At 43.2% G+C, this 20,996-nt stretch overlaps 1 protein-coding gene across 5 annotated transcripts in view; it reads right to left on the reverse strand.

Annotated features, from left to right (window-relative positions):
- MICU2 (mitochondrial calcium uptake 2) overlaps positions 1-20,996 on the reverse strand; it is a 70,716-nt gene that overhangs the window by 35,422 nt on the left and 14,298 nt on the right. For all 5 annotated transcript variants that reach the window (XM_074377912.1, XM_074377911.1, XM_074377909.1 and 2 more), the window contains exon 2: positions 14,794-14,938. In XM_074377912.1, the coding sequence (XP_074234013.1) occupies positions 14,794-14,938 (145 nt within the window). The remainder of the gene's footprint in view (positions 1-14,793; positions 14,939-20,996) is intronic.

The raw sequence follows: 20,996 nt of genomic DNA on the forward strand, positions 1-20,996 counted from the left end.
CTTACTTCATGCGGATTCCAGGTTCTGCTTGGTACCTGTGTGTGCGTGTGATCATCAAAGATGGGGAAACCATGTGCTTAGTGAGCCTGTCTGGCGAAAGGCTTTCAAAATGGAATCGATAATTAGAAAATGATAAAAAGTTGTATCTTTGCTGATAAAAAGTTTGCGGGACATTCTCTGATGTAAAATTCATTTTCAGGTTAAAAAGAAGGATGAGGCAGAGCGACTAGGAGAACACCGTCTCTCTCACTTCCTTCCTCCCGCGTCCACAGACTTCTCCCCGAGGAGAAGAATGCTCGGGGCTGTCTCGGCGCCTCTCCCCAGGCGGGCCTGTTTGTACCCCTCGTCTGCGGGCTGCTCCAGGAGGGGACCAGAGAATCAGCCCAGAGTCCAGTCTGCTCTGCCGCCGGAGGAGCACGACCCTGTCCACCTGACCACAGCGACAACACAAGGACACACTGAACAGATGTAGATACATGGGTGTATTTTTTGGCAGTCTTCCCCCTACTTTTTAAAAATTGAAGTATAATTGATGTACAATGTAATATTAGTCTCGGGTGTACAAGATGGTGCTGAATAACTTTTACAGATTATGCTCCATTCGGTTACTGTAAAACATGGGCTGTGTTCCCTGTGCTGTACAACGCATCCCTGTAGCTTATTTATTTCATACACAGTCATTTGGACCTCCTCCCCTCCTTCCCCTTCTCTCTCCCCACAGGTAACCACTAGTTTGCTTTCTGTATCTGTGAGGCTGTTCCTTTTTGGTTTTATTCATTCGTTTATTTTTTAGATTCCACATATAAATGATAACATACAGTATTTGTCTTTCTGTCTTCACTTACACTTCACTAAGCATAACACCCTCTGGGTCCATCCATATTGTTACAAACGGCAACATTTCTTTCTTTTCTTTGGCTGAGTAGTATGCCATCGTGTGTGGGCATATAAACCACATCTTCCTTATTCCTTCATCTGCTGATGGACATTTAGGCTGCTTCCACATCTTGGTTACTGTAAACAATGTTGCTATGAACGCTGCGTGCGTGCATCTTTTCAAATTAGTGTTTTTATTTTCTTTGTATAAATACTCAGGAATGGAACTGCTGGCTCATGTGGTAGTTCCATTTTTATTTTTTTTGGAGTACTCCATACTGTTTTCCAGCGTCTGCATCAATCTACATCCCCACCAACAATGTATGAGGGTTCCTTTTTCTCCACATCCTCACCACCATCTGCTATCTGTGTACTTTTTGACGACAGCCGTGCTGCCGGGCGGGACGCGACAGCCCACTGTGACTCTGGCCGCGTTTCTCTGACCCTCAGCGAGGCTGCACGCCTTCTCACGCACCTCTGGCCGTCTGTGTGCGTCTTCTCTGGAAACACGTCTACCCAGGTCTCCTGCCCACTTTTTCATTGGGTTGCTTGTTTTCTTGATACTGAGTTGCATGAGCTGCTTATATATTTTGGACATTAACCGTTATCAGTCATATCATTTGCAAATAGTTTCACAAACATAAAAACCTAATTTTCATTTATATTTATGCTCTCATATATAAAAATAACAGAATGGGGGAAAAACTAACAGCAAAAAAGGCAGATCCAGAGTTGAGGCTGTAGTGCTTTGTTGTGTGAGCATGAGGATGGAGATACACTGTGGCTCTTCTTGGCAGGGAAGGCATAAATTTTCAAGCACTTTGAAGGAATTTTGGCTCAGGAGTAGAATGTTTTAAAAGGTCTCCACCTATTCTGGAGATTCCACTGCGTGCTTTTCACTGTTTACAGAGGATTCTGAAGTAAAAATCGGGAACAGGCACATCTTGTTACAGGCAAACAGCCATTTTAATACTTAAAATAAGTAAAACTGCATTAATACATATTAAGCGTTGTCCCAGGTCAAATAAATCTTTGCCTGTAGCCCAAATGAAGTTACTGGATAATCATAATTACACAAACATTGCTAATGGTATCTAATTCAATTTCATTTTGCTGGAGGTAAGTGGACTTTCAACACATAAAAATTAACAGTGGAGACATTTATATCATTTCATATCTTTCGCATGAACACATGGAACAACTTGGCATCAATATTAGAATTAGTGTAAAAGCTGATTATTCCAGTACTTGCTTGAATTCAGTCACAGCTCTTCTGGAAATCAAGGCAGAAAACGGCACATGAGCAGAGCAACGAAGCTCCCTAATGTCACTAATGAAACTGGTGACTGCAGGAAAAAAGGGCAAATTCCATGGTGCTATTTTCCCTCAACAAAGCGTATGGCTGCTTTATTTCTGCTGTAATATTTAATAGTGAGAGCAAGAGACAGCCTCTGGTATTTCCTCTAGAGAAAGACAAATGCTATCCCCTAAAATGGCTAGAACTGGCCTCCTTGTCAGCTTTGCTAAGTAGGGTCTGGAAATACGTTCACATCATTTCTGAATAGAAAAAAAAAGTGACTTTCTTTTTTGTGACCTTAAGCATTGTGAAATATTAAGAACAATCTACATAAACTATTTATTTCCAGTTTAAAAACTGATATAAAGGGGGACAGACAGGAGCTAGGAAAGCAAACACCGGGAAGAGGGGGGGCAGGGAAGCTCCTCCAGGTACGAGCCGGGTTAAGCTGGGGCCTGCGGCCGGCCGAGCGCGCTCAGCTCAGGAGGGCGGGGAGGCCACCGCCCGGGACCGGCCAGGCCCGAGGCGGGAGGGGCCGGGTCTCCCCCAGCGTGGCGAGGGGAGGGGCCGAGCGCCGCGCGCAGCCCAGGGAACCACCAGCGAAAGGCCGGCTTTCTCTCGCAGCTGGCGGTCGGCCCTCTGCCTGAGCGCGGAGGCGGCGTGCGGCCCGCGGGCACGCAGCAGAGGCGCGAGCACACAGGCAGACGACGGCTTCCGTGCAGAGGCGCTGCGCCCGCGACCCTGACAACTCACCTGCTAGTTCCAGCAGCTGTTGCCTTGGACGCTTTGGGGGTCTTCTACCAGATAATCACGTCTCTGAACAAAGACGACCCTGCTTTCCTTTTCAACTCTGCAGGTGTCATTTCATTTCCTTGCCTTTCACACGGGCCAGTGCTTCCGGCACCGTGTGGGCCGCGCGTGGCGAGAGCGGACGGCCCCGCCTGCCTCCCGACCTCAGAGGCGCGGCCTCGCACCTTTCACTGCTCCGACGACACAGCAAATGGCTGTAGGTCCGTGCGGCCTTTGAGGATCCAGCCTTGAAAGCGCCTGCTGTCACGTGGGTGCGCCCGCCTCAGCTGAGGGGAGCGGACACGGCTCGGCCTCTTGGTGGGGAGAGAGGAAGGCCTGGAAGGGCGCACGGGACCAGAAGCGCTGCTGCAGCCGCTTTCGGAACCGTCCCCTGCCAGCGCACCTTGGCTGACCGACCCCTCGCGTGGAACACTCTCCCTTTTGTTTTCACTTGAGGAAATTCGCCATCTTAACAAAGCAAAGCGCGTCACAGGAAGTTTTTGGTTTCCCAGGGCATATAAAACTTACTCTTATACCATGCCGTAACTGATGAAGTCTGCAACAGCATCATGTCTACAAATGGACATACTTTAACTAAAATACTTCACTGCTAAAAAATGCTAATCTTCCTCTGACAATGCAGGGTTGCAACAAACTGTCCATTTGCAGAAAGCGCAGTGTCTGTGCTGCGCAGTGAAATGAGGTCTGTCTGTACTTCACTTTAAAAATAGCTGGAGACTATCCCACTGTGTGAATATACCATATCTTGTTAATCCACTCACCACTGGCGGACGTTTTTCTGGCCATTATGAATAATGTTGCTATGAACATCCACGCGCACGCTTTTGTGGGGACTGTGTTTTCGCTTCTCTTGGCTTTACACCTAGGAGTGGAGCTGCTGGGTCATACGGTAATTCTTTGTTTATCGTTTTGAGGAACTACCAAGGTGTTCTCCACAGTATTTGTACCATTTTACATTCCCACATTCCCACCAAAAAATTTATGAGGGTTCCGATTTCAGCACATCCACACCAGCACTTTGAATGTTTGTCAAAGACTGGTATTTAAACATAAGAAATCTGAAGCATTAACTTGAAAATATAGGAAATTCTGAACAACCTGAAATCACAATGGATGATTTCAGGCAGGGTCTTGTCTCTCAGGTTCCCCCAAACGGAAGGTATAGCAAAGAACCCATTTCAAACACAACCAATAAACTGGCACTAAGCACTAGCTGTACAGTCAACTTAAAAAGTATAAAACAGAATAAGATACTTATTTAAAATGTAAGTTTTATCAGAGCGGGGATGTAACTGAGCCTAAGCCTTGTTCTCTCTTTTGGAAGAAAACCTACAGCAGCGACTCCATAAAGCTCTTGGTCACACGGTGTCAGCTAGAAAGCAAAGACGCAAATGCTTTAGGAAAATCATCCCCAAGTTTTTCACTGAAAAAGAGAGAGGTAGGTACAAAGACTTCTTTAGGGAAACAATCTTTTCACCTTTGGAACAGCCGAGCACCCCAGCCCTCGGCCCTTCCCTCTGCTCCAACAGCTACAGCTCACAGAAGTCTAGGTTCCAAAAGACAAAGGGGAACGACATCGGAAAGCAATTCTGAAAGAGTGACAAAGTGACAAACCATGCACCACAGGGAGCGCAGGAGGTCCAGGGGGTCGAGAGCCTGGGAAGAACGGAATACCTGAGAGCAGAGGCTCACGAGGTCAAGAACAGGTGCGCCGAGTGAGAGGGAGCAGGAAAGGTGGGGAGACAGGCTGCTGCCAGAGTGTGGGACGCTGCAAACTGGTGACGGGCTCGGGAGGTGAGTGGTGAGAACGAAGGTCACTACAGCTGAGAACTAAGGAGCTGTAAGGCTAACGCAATTTAGTAAAAACTAGCACCAAAACTTGGAATTCAATGGAAAAGAACTTGAATGAGGGACATTGGTGTTTCGGCTAGATAACCTAATTCTCAAAGGAGTGCATTTTTGAGGTTTTTGGCGTGTGCAGTAGGAGCCCAAGGATGACCCCGCTCTCCTCCAAACCTGGCAGATAACAAAGGCGAACAGGCAGCCAGCACGCCGTAAAGAGGCCTGGGGACATGGTTTAAGTAAGCCCCATCGATTACTATTAATAAAGTACATTATCTGCAAAAGTCCAGAAAGATAAATACCAGGCAGAAGTGAGTTTAGGAGCTAATAAATCTCAGACTGTTTTCTCTCTTTCTGTTTATACATGAAGATCACGGGTCACTGCGCTGGCTCTGTCTTCCCCTGTTTTGCTGTTCATCATGATCCGCAGGAATGCAACCAACATTCTTCTTCCTCCTGCCCACGATGACAAATGAAGGTGAAGTACATCATATGCATAAAGGACGTATTATTCAGCCTTCAGAATTACTCAAGTCTTGATTTCGCTAAATGCTTTCTGATAGAGTTTAATTGCATTCCAATGAATAATACAGTGGAAACATTATAAGAATCTAAATTGGTCGACTCAAGAGCTGCATAAAAACAACAACAATGAAACAGAGAAAAAGCCATGTAAATTCTGAACTTCATTAGAACAGCTTGGGCCTATGGCTACAACAAGGCAGAGCAAAGCAAAACTTAGATTCGACTGAAAGAACATAAAATGGGGGAAATTCTTTGATGATGCTGAGCACAAGAGTGAATAGCTGATGTCACACGAGGAAGAAAATACACATGTCTAATGAGAGAAAGTCAGAGGAGTGAATCACCAAGTTAGGTAAAGAGAAAACAGTCACTAACACACATTATTTATAAGTATATGAGACATTAGTATTTTGAGAGTGCTGAGTTTTTACAACCTCCACTTGAAACCCTAAAATGAAAAAATTAGAGTAAATTTCACTGTAGGACACAGCACAGACATTTCTGATATCAAGAATTGTTTGGCTATGAAGTCTTTCTAAAAAATGCTTTCATTACCCTTTGTTTTCCTTCATAACATCCTCCTCTCCGTTTTGCACCTTTTAGAAAAAAAAGTTTTAGGAAAAACAATCTATACCTGCCATTTGCATTTCTTTCTAATTCTCTCTTTACCTGCCCACCACTCTCTTGACACTGATCTGCCAAAGGTCCTAGTGACCCGCGCTGATGACCAAATCCACATTCTCTCCCCAGTTACCACCCTACCGGACCTTTCTGGACACCTACACGACTGACCAAACACTTCCCGACTCCCACAACACTGCTCTCTCACCCTCGGTCAATGGTCTTATTTTATTTTAAAAATCTCTGTAACGGGTTCTTCCTGTTTCACTCACCTTGAAAATGCAGATTTCTTTAAGAAGTATTTTTACTTTTTCTTTTTTATACAAATAATAAATGTTTGTTTCAGATGAATTAGAAAACCATCAGAACAAAAGGGAAATATAAAAGCCAGGATTTCCAAAACAGTGAATTACTAACAATTTGGCCAATATCCTTGCAGACTGTATTTTATTTATACACATATATAATCAGGGGAAGAGAGATGATCTTACCCTCTACATAATTTTTTAAAACTTGCCTAACTGACAGAACTGAAGGGAAAAAACCCAGTTCTACAGGAACAGACTTCAATACTCCATTTTCAACAAAGGACAGAACCGCCACACAGAGGATAAGGAAGGAACTAGAGAGTGTGAGCAACACCGCAAACCAGTGAGACCAGCAAACATGCAGAACTCTTCTCCCGAGAACAGCAGGATGCACATTCTTCTCAAGTGTACATGGAACATTCCAGGACAGACTATGTGACAGTTAAAAAACAAAAACACCCCCCCCAAACGAAACCCCAAACCTTAATAAAATTAAACACCGAAATCATACAAAATATTTTTTCTGCTATTAGTGGGATGAAACTATAAACGAGCAAAAGGAAAACTAAAGTATTCACAAACATGTGGACATTAAATAACATACTCTTAAATAACCAACGGACCAAAGAAGAAATCACAAAGGAAATTAGAAAATACCTTGAGAAGAAAAGAAATGAAATCCCAACATACTGAAGCTTACGGTGCGTAGTAGAAGCACCACCAACAGGGAAACTTACTGCTGCGAAAGTGCACATTGAAAAAGAAGAAAGATCGCAAATCAGCAGCTTGACTGTACACACTGGAGAGGCAGTGGAAGGGCTGACTGCAGTGAAAGCGAGCATACGGGAGAGAGAGCAAAGACTGGAGTTGAGATAAACAAGAGAGAGAGGAATAACAACAGAGAATATCAGTGAAATCAAAAGTTGGTTCTCGGAAAAGATCAACAAAATTGGAAAACTTTACCTAGCTTGACTATAAAAAGGAGAGAAGCCTTAAGTTAAATTACTAAAATCAGAAATGAATATGGGGACATTACAAGTGATCCTGCAGAAATAAGAAGGATCCTGAGAGAATAGTACACACAATGTATGCCAACAAGTTGGATAACCTACCTCAAACGGACAAAGAAGTGGGAACTAGCAAACGAATTCAAGAAGAAACAGAAAATGTGAATATACCCAAACAAGAACGGAGGTGAACTGGTAATCAAAACCTTCCCAGCACTTCTGCACAGCAAAGGAAACCGTAAGTAAAACAAAACGACAACCTACGGAATGAGAGGAAATTTTTGCAAACGATGAAACCAACAAAGGCTTGATCTCCAGAATAATAAGCAGCTCATATGATATAATAAGAAAAAACAAACAACCCAATCCAAAATTGGGTAGCAGACCTAAACAAGCAATTCTCCAAGGAAGAAATACAAATGATCAATAGGCACATGAAAAATGTGCAATATCACTAATTATCAGAGAAATGCAAATCAAAACTACAATGAGGCATCACCTCACACCAGCCAGAATGGCCATCATTCAAAAGTCCACAAATGACAAATGCTGGAGAGGCTGTGGAGAAAAGGGAACCCTCCTACACTACTGGTGGGAATGCAGTTTGTTGCAGCCACTGTGGAAAACAATATGGAGATTCCTCAAAAGACTAGGAATAAACTTATCTATGACCCAGGAATCCCGCTCCTGGGTATATATCCAGAAGGAACCCTACTTCAGGATGACACCTGCACCCCAATGTTCATAGTAGCACTATTTACAATAGCCAAGACATGGAGACAGCCTAAATGTCCGTCAGCAGATGACTGGATAGAGAAGATGTGGTATGTTTATACAATGGAATACTATTCAGCCATAAAAACTGACAACATAACGCCATTTGCAACATGGATGTTCCTGGAGAATGTCATTCTAAGTGAAGTAAGCCAGAAAGAGAAAGAAAAATACCATATGAGATTGCTCATATGTGGAATCTAAAAAAAAAAAGAAAAAAAACCCATAAATACAAAACAGAAACAGACTCATAGACATAGAATATAAACTTGTGGCTGCCAAGAGGGCGGGGGGTGGGAAGGGACAGACTGGGATTTCAAACTGTAGAAAAGATAAACAAGATTATACTGTATAGCACAGGGAAATATATACAAAATCTTGTGGTAGCTCACAGCAAAAAAAAAAAAGTGACAATGAATGTATGTATGTCCATGTATAACTGAAAAATTGTGCTCTACACTGAAATTTGACACAACATTGTAAAATGACTATAACTCAATAAAAAAAAATGTTAAAAAAAAACCACTTCCCAACAAAGATAAGCCCAGGACCAAAGGCCTCACTAGTGAATTCTAGCAAACATTAAAGAATTAACACTGATCCTCCTCAAACTCTTCCAAAAATTGAAGAGGAGGTAAATGTGTGAACTCACTCTAAGAGACCCTCATTACTGATACCAAAGCTAGACATAAATATTGTAAGAAAAGAAAACTACTATAGGCCACTATCTTATTAATACTGGTGAAAAAATTCTCAAAAAACAAAAACAAAAACAAAACCTAGCCAACAGAATTCAATAGCCCACTAAAAACATACATCATGACTAAATGGGATTTATCACTGGAATGCAAGGGTGGTTCAAGATATGGAAATTAATCATTGCAATATACCACATGAACAGAATGAAAGAAAAAACCCACATGATCATCTAAATGGATGCAAAAGAAGCATCTGACAAAATCTAACACCCTTTCATGGTAAAAACACCCAATAAACTCGGAATAGAAAAGATCTTAACATTATAAAGGGTGATATATATATATTTATATACATGTAATTATTTTAAAGATCAGTTAAAAGGAAAAATATATGCCTTTATATAACCCTTTAAAGATATGTAATTACCTTTACCAGTGTTCTCTGTGTGAATTCCATTTACTGTCTGGAGTCATTTGTTTTCCTTGAAAAGCTTCCTTTTGTGTTCCTTGTAAGACAGGTCTACTAGCAACAAATTATCTTAGTTTTTGTTTATCTGGGGAAGTCCATTTCACCTTCATTTCTGAAAGATAGCTTTACTGAATATAAAATTCTTGGCTGACAGGCTTTCTTTCTGAGCAGCCTAAGAATGTTATCCCACTGCCTCCTGGCTGCCACTGTTCCTGCTGAGTCAGCTGTTATCTTATCATAAGCCCTGTAGTAGGTGACAAGTCTTTTTTTTCTCTCTCTATTTTGCTGCTTTTAAGATTTTCACCTTCTCCTTGAGTGTCAGTATTTTTATTAGGACATGTCTGTTAGTGGATCTCCTCGTGTTTAGCCTACTTGGAGTTTGCTCATCTTCCTGGATGTATAAGTTAGTGTTTTTCAATACATTTGGGACATTTTCAGATATTATTTCTTCAAACATTTTTCTGTTCCCTTGCCTCCTCACCTTCTAATACTCCCATTATGCATATATTGATGTGTACTTACTGGTGTCCCACATTTTTCTGAGATTTCACATTTTTCTTCATTCTTTTTCTTCTGTTCTTTAGACTGAATAATCTCTATCAGTCTGTCTTTACATTCACTAATGTTTTCTTCTGCCAGTTCAAATCTACTGCTGGGCCCCTCTAGTGAAATTTTCATTCCAGTTATGGTAACCTTCAATTCCAGAATTTCTATTTGGTTGTTTTAAAATAATTTCTACGTCTTAGTTGGTATTCTTTATTTGGTGTGACACTGTCGTCACACTTTCTTTTAATTCTTTAATAGTGGTTTACTTTAGTTCTTTGAATATATTTATAATTGCTATTTTGAAGTCTTTTTCTGATTCTGATATCTGGTTGCAATCACAAACAGTTTCTGTTGACTATTTTTGTCCAGTGGGGTCATACTTTCCTGTTTCTTTGTTTTTGGATACTGAACATTGTAGATAATGTAAGAAGCAACTCTGGGTACTTGTACCCTCCTCACCACAGGGCTTGCTATTTGCTTTTTTATTTGTTCAGTGTCTGGCTAAATTGTTTTACTTAAGACTATTACCCCTGCTCCTGATGCTAAGCCTCAGATGTTGCTTCCCAGGGCGGAGCAGCTTTGGGTACACCCACAGTCACTGGGATGACGACTGTTTTGGCAGCTCTCCTCGTCTCTTTCCCTTATGATACCAAGGTGTTAAGCTCGAACTGGCAGTTGACTGCTTTCTTGTTTTCAAGAATGCCCTAGGACATAAACTGCTTTAGATAAAAATACAACCAAACCTGGGTTCCTTGAAGGAACAGTTCTCATGGTTAGTGTTTGGTATTTGTTATGACCTCAGGAGGGCGCCTCCCAGCTGTCTTTCCAGTTCTCGTGGGCAAACTAGCCCGACTACAGTTACCTTCGCTGAATCTCTCAGTATCCTCCCAGTTACCTTGCACCACAACCTCCACCTGCTCTTCAGAGCGCCCTTAGGCTTGAATGTTCGAGTGCACGCTCTGTTGAAAACAAGCCAGTTTCTCTGGGAAGAGATTAGGAGCCACTTGTTTTACCATGTGACTCCTTCCCCCAGGCAGAGTCTCAGAGCCAGGGCGCTAGAGCTGTGAGCAGGGCTCTGGGTGACACCCTCGCTCTAGGTGAGGGTCAGTGCTCTCAAGTCTACTCAGTGCAACCAATGCCTTACGAGCTGAGGCAAGAGAAATTAGGGCCCCAGTACTCTCAGTGGTACAGAGCTCAAGGCAGAGCCTCCATTCCACAGGTGAGGGCAGAGGGGAAGAAGGCAGCCCCCACCTCCCCACTGCACACATCCAGAACTTGGCCTCAGCACAAGCAGCTGGGAGCAGGATGAGAAGCACTGGGGTCCTGTTCCTCCGAGGAAGAAAGCCTTCTGACTGGCAGCTGTGGGGAGGGGACTCCTGTGTCCCTGGCTGCGTCAGTCTGGAATGGAGCTTCTGCCTCACTGAGCTGGGAAGGGGAAAGAGGGATCAGGCTTTGTCCAAATACCACAGAATTAATAAAAATTATCCAATTTTAGCAGATTTTCTTGAATAGGTGTTTCTTTAAAGTGAACGAAAATTATTTTCTTTTCTCTTCATTTAATCCATTTCTAATTCTCTTACTTTCAAGTAGATCTGACTTTTTGACCTAAATTATTTTCCTTCTCTCAGAAGAACTTAACATTTCTTGTAAAGCTGGTCTACTGGTAACAAATTTCCTCAGTTTTTCTTTGTCTGAGAAATTTGTTATTTCTCCTTCACTTCTGAAGGACAGTTTCACTGGATACAGAATTCTAGGTGGTGGCTTTTTCTTTCAAAATTTAAAGTATTATGCTCTACTCTCTTCTTGCTCACATGACTTCTGAAGAGAAATATAATGTAATTCTTCTTCTTGTTTCTTGATAGGTTAAGGTTTTTCTTGCCCCCTGTAGCTTCTTTCAAGATTTTTCTTTGTCTTTGATTTTTCTCCAGTTTGAATATAATAAATACACTTAGGTGTAGATTTTTTTGTATTCATCCTCCTTGGTATTCTGTGAGATTCCTGAATCTATGGTTTGGTGTTTGTTAATAATTTTAGAAAATTCTCAGCTGTTAATACTTCAAATATTTCTTCTGTTCTTTCTTCTCCTTCTGGTATTGCCATTATTTGCATATTACAGTTTTTGAATTATCTTGTAGCTTTAAAATATTCTGTTTTATTCCAGTCTTTTTTCTTTTTGGTTTTCAGTTTGGGAAGCTTCCACTGACAAATCTTCAAGATAACTATTTCCTCTGCCCAGAGCATTACTCTGATGGGACCATCAAAGACATTCTTCATTTCTGTTACAGTGTTTTTTATTTCTAACATTTCCTTTTGATTTTAAGAGTCTCTCTACCTCGGCTTACATTACCCGGCTATTGTTACGTGCTGTGGACGTTTTCCACTAGAGTCCTTAGTATATTACTTATGGTTATTTAAAATTCCTCGTCTGATAATTCTAAAATCTCTGCTGTATTTGACTCTAATTCTGGAGTTTGCTTTATCTCTTCAGACTGTGCTTTCTGCCTTTTAGCATGACATTTGATTTCAGTGTTGAGAGCAGGCATGATGCACTGGGTAAACGTGCATGAAATGAACAGCCTTCAGGGTGAGGCTCTGTGTCCACCGGGCCGGCACCAGGCTGTGTTCACGTCTGCTGTAGCTGCAGGGGTCAGAGGTCAACGTCTCCTCTGCTGTCTCGGTTTTGCTGGCTCTGCTGTGCTTTCGTTTCCGTAGAGACTCCTTAAGCAGGGCCTGGGAGGCGTGGTTCTTTCAGTTTTACCCCTGTTACACAGGAGCCCTACTGCCGACGTGGGGCGAGGTGTGGGCGGAGTGAGCGCATTCCGTGATCCTGTGATTCGGTCTCAGTCTGCCAGTGAGCTGTGTCCCTGGGCTGCCATCTTCACACGTGCTTTTGGTTTTTTGTTTTTGTTTTTCCCCTTTGGGCGAGGCAGGAAGGCTAGAGGGGGCTGGAGCTAGTTAGACTCTGGTAAAAACAGCTTCCTTCCTGCACAGGCCTTAACAGTCAAGGAGAGCAGAAAGCTCTGGGATTTAACAACGGCTACTTTCCCTCTCCCCTGAGGGGACGCAGGAGAGGACTCTGCTCAGATTTTCACTGCGAGAACCTGGGGGGGCCCCTCATGGCTGGACTTTCACACATTCTTCTCTCTCAAGGGAGTCCACGCTCAGATTCCAGCACCTGGCCGACTACTCATTAGCTATTCCTACCAGAGGCGAGCTGCATGGGTGGTTTCTGGGCAGCTTCCTTCTGGGTACGCCCTGCGTCTCGGTATCTGCTGCCTCCAGTTCCCAGTTCTGTGTGCCCGGTGGTCTCAATTCTCTCACGGATCCAAGAAGAGCTGCTGATTTTCAATCTTTCAGCTTCTCTTTTGCTGAGACAGGAGTGATGATGTCCAAGCTTTACATGCTAAAGAGGCTAAACTACTTTTTAAAAGAAAAATTTTTTGTATCTCTCCAATTATTGACTAAGACTAATTTGCTAGGAGTAAACTTACTGCATCAGAATGGGGAAACAAACTTAAGGTTTTTCATGCATACTGCCACACTTCCTTCCAAAGAAGAGTGAAAATTAGCAAGAGGAGACCGCACTGAAATGGAGCGGGCAAGCCAGAAGGGGGAGCCCGTGTGCACACGTGACCCCACCTCAGTCCCAGCAGGGAGACACACCTGCATCTGCAGCAGGAAGTGACTCGTTCTACTGCCGGCAGGAGGAAGAAACATTTTCTCCTACTTGGCAACAGCTCAAGCAATGAAAAGCCACTACACTTCAAGCTCCCAGTTTCCTCGAGCAGGCTTTTTGTTTGTAATAGCCCCCTCAACTTCCCCTTCTCTTCCATAAGAGTTTTCCCTCCTTTGCTGTACTGGACTTGCACGTGGTTTGGTTATTGATGCATGTTGCAAATAGCAGTTCTTTGCTCCTCCCACCAAAACCACTTTGCTGATAAAATAAGTGGCTGCTTTACTGTTTTAGATTAACAGAAGCTGTACCAAAATAATCTAAGCGTATTTTCACCACCTTATTTTCCTTCTCATAAGCCTTCATTGCTCCCTCTTTGGTTCAAGATGAAGTCCACTCATCTACACCAAAAACACATTTCTCTGGTGGCTGCACAGGGTCACTGAAATCCTCTGCACAACCTGGCCCTTACTCGTTTTTCAATTTGATCTCTCACCACCCTCCAACGCCATCCTTTGGTTCTAATGACTGGCGAACTAAAAGTCCCTGGGACATGCCATGATCACTCCTTTTGTTTTTGTTCATCATCCCTCAGTATTAGTAATGCCTTCCTAAACCTTTTCAGTCTTCTTCAATTCAGTCTGTTCTTCTCACGGCTCACCCAGGCCTGGCCCATTTCACCCATCCCATATGTAGCTATCCACAGGGCAACACCTTCAGCACACTCGGAAAGATGTCAGGAAGCCAAGAACTTTCCACAGAGCAGGTCTGCAGAGGATGGGGCATATCTAATCTCTGCAAAGTGAAAGGGACTAGTTTAGATAAATAAACTAAGAATCTCTGACAATTTGGGATAATTGAGAGTTGAGTTTATGAACTAAAATTATGTAATTACAGCTTTTGGAGTTTTGCTTCTAATTCTATTTTTCCAGCTTTTTTTTTTTTTTTAAAGAGTGGAATCATGACTACTCCATTATATGATCCTCCTAATTTAAAACCTCAATACCCCTCAAAATAATATCTTGGATCAATTAGTTATTTTATTAATAATTTATTTAGTGACAGTTAAAAACTTACCTATTTTCCCCCTCTTTAGAAAAACAACAAAGCAGTATAGAAAATATACAAAGCAACTATTTCTTACATAAATGCATCAACAGATAAGTAAATAAAACTTTAACTAGTGTTGTAAAGGATGAAAAATCTAAATAATTAAGTAAACGCATGGCACAAAGAATGATGATAATTAAAACGAAGAAAAGCTGTTACCAATTATGAAAAAGAGGTTTTTCAGTCCTAACATTTGATTTTTTTAACTTAAAAAAAAAAAACAGAAAAAAAACTTACGTTCGATGCGCTCAAACATGACCGAAAAGAGGAAGTCTCGTGGTGTCATGTAACACTCTCCCTCATGCTCCAGGGACGCAAACTGCAGGAAGCGCTGTTTACGAAGGGACGACTTCCCCATTGTCTCTCCATAGTCAACATTTTTCTAGAAGAAAAAGAAATTGCAATTTAAGATCATTTTCTCAGTATTATTCCCTAACTTAGCTACTTTTTGAGTAATCTTTAAAGAGTAATTTTAGTGTTGAGGTCTAACGACCTCCAAACTTTTAAATCGTTTCTGGAACAAATATTTACTGATGGCCTGTTCTGAGTGTGAAGGCACTGAGGATACATGGTGAATGGGACTGATCAGAGGGAACTCGCACTCACCAGCAGGAGCACGACGATTAATGAATACATGCATAAAACAATGTAAGACAGCAAGAAGTGCCATGAAGAGCTATAGAGCAGGATAAGAAAGTGGTGAGAAGTAACAGTTTAGATAGAATAGACAAGGAAAGCCTCTCCAAAGAGGCGACCTTTATGGAGACTAAGCGAGGGCCACCTCGCGGGCCCTGGGGCTCTCCGGAGGAGGAGCGCCCTCAGCAAGGGGTAAGGTGTGGCAGGAGATCAGACCAGAGGGCGAGGAAGGCAACAGATCATGTAAGTCTGTGCTTTCACAAAGATAAAATATTCCCTGCCCGAAAAACAGCTCTGCTGTTGGAAATCTATTTATATCATGGGTGGAAAGCTCCAGAAGAACAAGAACGGGTAAAACACTGTCAGTGTCAGCGCCTGTATGCCGGGCAGCGGGACACAGGTTGGACCCCAGTGCTGACAGAGACAGTACTGAAATCTTTATTGCTGACCTTTCACTGAGCACTTACTTTACACACTGCGCTCATCAGGTACTTTCCATGGAGTACTTAGTTCATCCTCACACTAACTGAACGGTAGACACACAGCAGACAGGAAAGCTGTGCAGTAAATGGCAGAGCCAGGAAAGAAAACCTGGTGTGTCCGACTCGAAGCGTTTCCCTCTTAGCTACCACACCATCCTCGTCCCCGGGGTTGGGCACTGTGTCCGAGGCAGACTGGAAGAAGATGACGTGCCAGTTAACACAGACACCAAGGTCAAAACAGTAATCCTGACACAGGAGGTATTCTCTGTGAAATCCAACAGCACTCACTCTGGACTGCTCTCCTTAAGGCAATGCTCTAACTTGGACCACAACATTAGTCCTGGACACATCACTTCCTTCTCACACAGACAGACAAGTGTTCTTCAGTGAGTGCTGACCAAGACTGAAATGGGGCAAAACATGAATTTTAGATGTTTAAACCTCCCCAAATTCAAAGCCGTCAACAGCTCCTTTATAGAGGACCTCAGTATCTAACTAGTACTAATTTTCTCTCACCAGTTTGACAGCTGGTTTCCTCGAGCAGCGAGTTTTGTACCCCTTTCGTGTTCCATGCAGAGCCTACCTGAGTACTGGACAGACCTGAACACTCACTAACACTGCTATGATTGTGTCACTACCTTCTCTAGAACTTGCCTATTCATGTCTTTCCTTCTCTTTCCCCTTAAATTACTATTATAAAAATAACTCAAGGGGCATGTTTTAATTATATGAATCCATACTCTTATCCTAGTAATCAGAAAATTGATTTTCATTAGTATTTTCTGAACATACCATACACGAGGCAGATACACTATCATCTGCTATATTACCAAGTTGGTAAGTGCGTTTCTGTAGGAAAACAGTGGTAAACAAGACAAACACTAAGTCCTCCTGGAACGGACTGGTACTTGTTTTGGCGGTGAATTTACAGAAAATGTACAGATGGGACAGGGAAGGGGAGGCAGTAAGAGTCTTCCCAGTGGATGTCATAGCACTGACAAAGTCAGATACGAGACAGGAAGGACAATACAGTGTCCTGAAGAACAAAGGAAGCTGAACATGAACATACACATTATTAGTTTAGAGAATATTTGTATTTACTATACTAATGTTACTATATAGTCTATTAAGATATTTTAAAAAGTAAATAATCTACACAGAAATATAGTATATGTATTTCCAAATCTTTAAACAACTGTTGGCTCTTTTATACTAACATCTAAGTTGTTCATGACTAGTTAAAAAAGTACCTTTTACCAACAACTTAATTCTTTTTATACGAACAAATTCTCCTTTCCAAACTTCAGCCAACTAAAAGGGACCGGTTCCCCCTCCTCCTCCAACAGTTTCATGACAAGCTGGCTCGCTGCTGCACATCCCTCTCGGTTTTCCCGTCCTCTGCCCCATGGCAGTCTGACTCTTCCTTGGTCCTAACCTATAGTGAAAATGACCCGGAAGTAAAAACGCAAAGCTCCCACTCTCTCATGACAAGACATGAAAACTATTCTTAAAGAAATCCTGTTTTTACTTCTGGGAGATTAAGACCCTAAAAATTCCTCTGTCTCACGTTACCATATTTTATATGCCTGTATGTGTCTATAACTTGCAGAAGTCTTTCTGCAGTCTTGAGAGGTGTCAATTATTCTGAAAGGCATCATCTTAACATGCTGATCGCCATGTCATCCAAATTTGGGTGACGGCTGTGTTATCAGAGGGGCACGTGATCCACAGTAGGCCATCAACATGTGACTGGGCTGTTTTTCATCTCTTCCAATTTTGGTTAAATATCCTCTCCAGGATGAACAAGAAAAAGTAGAGAAGGTGAAACTAAAGCCCCCTTTCCTGTGTTGATCTCATGCCATGATTCAGCACTGACTCTTAATCAATGCACCAATCCAATAAAGTTGGTTTTTCAGTTTCAAAATGCCAGCATATGAAAACTATTACATTATAAAGGCCGAAGTCAAGTATACACGTGGCAGAAGGGAGATTCAATAGCCTGACAGTGAGATGGGAGAGAAACATTAAACAGACCTGGCCACACCAGTCTGGATCAGTCAGCGTTATCACAGCCGGTAAACGGGCTCTAGGTCTATTTACGCTGATACCGGCCTTCAGTCACTGAGGCACTGCTAATTATGCAGGGAATGTTCTGTCAGAAACATAGGAGAGTATGTAATGTAGTTTAACTGTTTTTAACGTAAATCTTGCATAAAAAAGATGTTGGATTGCTCACGAGGGTAATTTTAGTTGTCTGGAAGATTCACTTACATGGCACAACTCACACTCCACTGATGCTGTGTAAATTCAGCATCACTCCCTAATCTACTACACACACCCAGAGCGCTCTGTAGAATGTGTGCTACGTAGCCACGCCAGGGCTACGTCCACGTAGACTGAAAATGACGAGAGCTGGGAGTGAAAGCAGAATGTCTTTCAGAAAAATACACGTAGACAGAGTCTGGGCTTGTCACGAATACTACTACATGTCAAATAAACCACAGGATGCCAGTCTTTTCATCTTTCCAACACTGTTAACACAGATGTTTAAAAGAACCTTCCACTAGTGTATTCTTAGTCATTATATAATGAAACGTCACCTACAGGAAAAGCATCTATACCAACCATTCAGGACGCTGCGCACAGCTTGTGGGGTTTCAGGATGTCAAGGGATGTGACTGTTGTCTCCCGGGACTAAATCAATCCCTTTCAAAGATAAGAGGTGTCGTAAGGCAAACCATAATTGTAAGCAATTTATTTAGGGTGTAAATTTCAGTATAAACATTGCTATTCATGTCTAAAAACCTCTTTGGCTCCAAGGGCTGTTTCAAGACTATGGTGAGAATCTCAGCACTGAAGGGAGCCGGAACCTCCAGGTTTCATGTATATTTCATATGTGTGTATATATACACATATACACATACATACCTATACACATACACATATACACATACATATACACATATCACATATACACATATATACACACACACATATATACACATACATATATATGCATGTATACATATATACACATGTACATATACACAAATATACACATATATAAATATATAAAATGTATTTATTTTATTTTTATATATCACTACAAAACCCAAGTATGCCTTTTTTCCTTTGATTTTTGGTTTTCACTCTCAGTCTATGTAATAATCCATTTGGAAATAAAATCTGGGACGGTCCTTTCTCCATGCTAAGAAAAAAGGTATGATGCAAATTCCTGAGACTTAACTCTTAATAAAATCAAACGGTCATTAAAAAAAATCACCACCACAAAATAATGAGAAAGCACTGAGTAAATTTTCTTAAAACCTCCCACCTATAATCTGACAGACAACCAGAACCAAAAGCAAAAAGTAAGCCCACCCATGCTGAAGCCAGCTCCGAACCTCCACTTCTAACTTGTAGAAACACACGGATCATCTGGATCCAAGTGTAAGACAGCAACTAGGAAAGAAAACGACGAGGAGGTCCTAGAAGACTTCGCAGATTAGGGAGCCTCGTCTGGCTGTGGGCGTGGCACCCTGCCTGTGAGCAGCACGGCTCCCACGGGGATCTCCTACAGCGGTCCAGTGCACGCATGGCAGCAGAGCGCACCAGGGACGGGAGTCCTCCAGGTGCGCAGGTACCTGGACGCCAGGGGCTGCGCGGTCGTGCCCCTCCTGTCCCTCACTGGCCGCTGCAGGCCCCGCGCTCGCCTCTCTCCTCCCGCATGCTGCCAAGGGAAGGACCAGCACCAGCAAATCAGCGTGCGCTTGAGCAGAGGGAAATACTGACCACACTGACCGAAAACCTAGCAACTCTGTACCAGGGCATCTCTCTAGGGAGGCAGGCACCCCAAGTAGGGGAACAGAATGAACCCAAAGGCCATCGCCGTGGGTGGGAAAAACCCCAAATGGGCAGAGGCAGAACGCCGGAGCAGATCTCGGACAGAGACATGCTCCCGACCCCAGAGCCGGCCAGCTCCTGTTCCAGTCCCTCGGGCAGCGGAACCACTGATACAGGGATACACTGCTAACGCCCGGCTCTCCAGCTGCTGAGGACAGGGGGGGCTCCGTCCAAGACAGAAAGGGGTCAAGGTTATATATTCACACTGTTCTTGGCGAATAACATATCTGGCTAGGACATCTCTTTAAAACCTGATGGGCCTGTACAGATTCTGTGGAAAAATGAAGCAACAGGAAACAACAATGAAAACCAAATACTTAAAGAAAGCAGAAAAACAATCACAGAAAACGCAACGTGATGGGCTTTAACATGTTGGAGAGCAAAGGCAAGGCGTAGGATGACAAACAGGTGAAGGGCAGCCGGCAGAGCTACGCAGAGGAAACGGGAGAAGAACACCAACAAAACTACAAACCTCACGAAGCACTGAAGACCGGAGTCAACGCAGAAACATACAAATTCATGAGAAGGGAAAAATCACACAGAGGCAGAAGAAAAGCAGAGAGAAGAGTGTTTAGGGAGAAGGACACGCACAGTGAAACCTGCCGGGTGTCAGGAGGAGGAAGAGCAAGCCCAGAGGGGGAGCGCCATTGAAGCCCTGGGAGACTGACCGCCCTGCTCGGCCCCCGCGGCCCTGGGCGAGTCTGCTCTCAGGTCTGAGCAGTCCTAGAGGGCCTCCGGGGAGACTGACCGGCTTCAGTTCTTTCAGGAAACCTAAATAAAGGAGATGTTAGAAAATAAATAAGGTTAAATGATGCCCTAACTGCTGGATCCACCCTCTTAAAAGCTGTTCTCAGAGACATTAACATAAGAAAGCACCGCACTGAAGGATTAGGCGTGATTTACTTCTAAGATTATTTAAAGACACGTCACCTCTGCATGTTCCATGAGGAAATCAAAGCAGTGTAGGGGGCGGGTAGCTTGGCCAAGCTATTCGACCTGAAAGGCTGGAGAGAATTTTCTGCCCTCCTTGACCCCATCTCATTTGCTGAGGTTCAGGAGAACTATTCCAGCAGGAAGGGCGAAGCGGTTCCAATCCTGCCCTTCATCTGAATGGGATTTCAGAAGCTACTTCAAGCCGACACTGCTGGCTGACGCACCACACACATAAACATCAGGGGCAGCCCCTTGGAGGAGGAGGAGGACGAAGGTGACAGAGGGAACGTGGTCCCGGAGATCAGAAGGGCTGCAGAGGCCTACTGTCCTAAACCACCCCCGCCACCGGCTGGGCCGAGCTCAGTCTTGGTGGGTGGAACGTGGTGTGGGTGGGCTGAGTTCCGCCTCCCAGTGTGGAGTGCTTCTCAAACCTCTGGAGCTCCAACTGCAGGGAAGGAGGGCAGAGTAGTGCTGGGGCTGGGGCTG

Source organism: Camelus bactrianus, chromosome 14 (genome assembly GCF_048773025.1).
Source record: "Camelus bactrianus isolate YW-2024 breed Bactrian camel chromosome 14, ASM4877302v1, whole genome shotgun sequence".
Taxonomy (NCBI): domain Eukaryota; kingdom Metazoa; phylum Chordata; class Mammalia; order Artiodactyla; family Camelidae; genus Camelus; species Camelus bactrianus.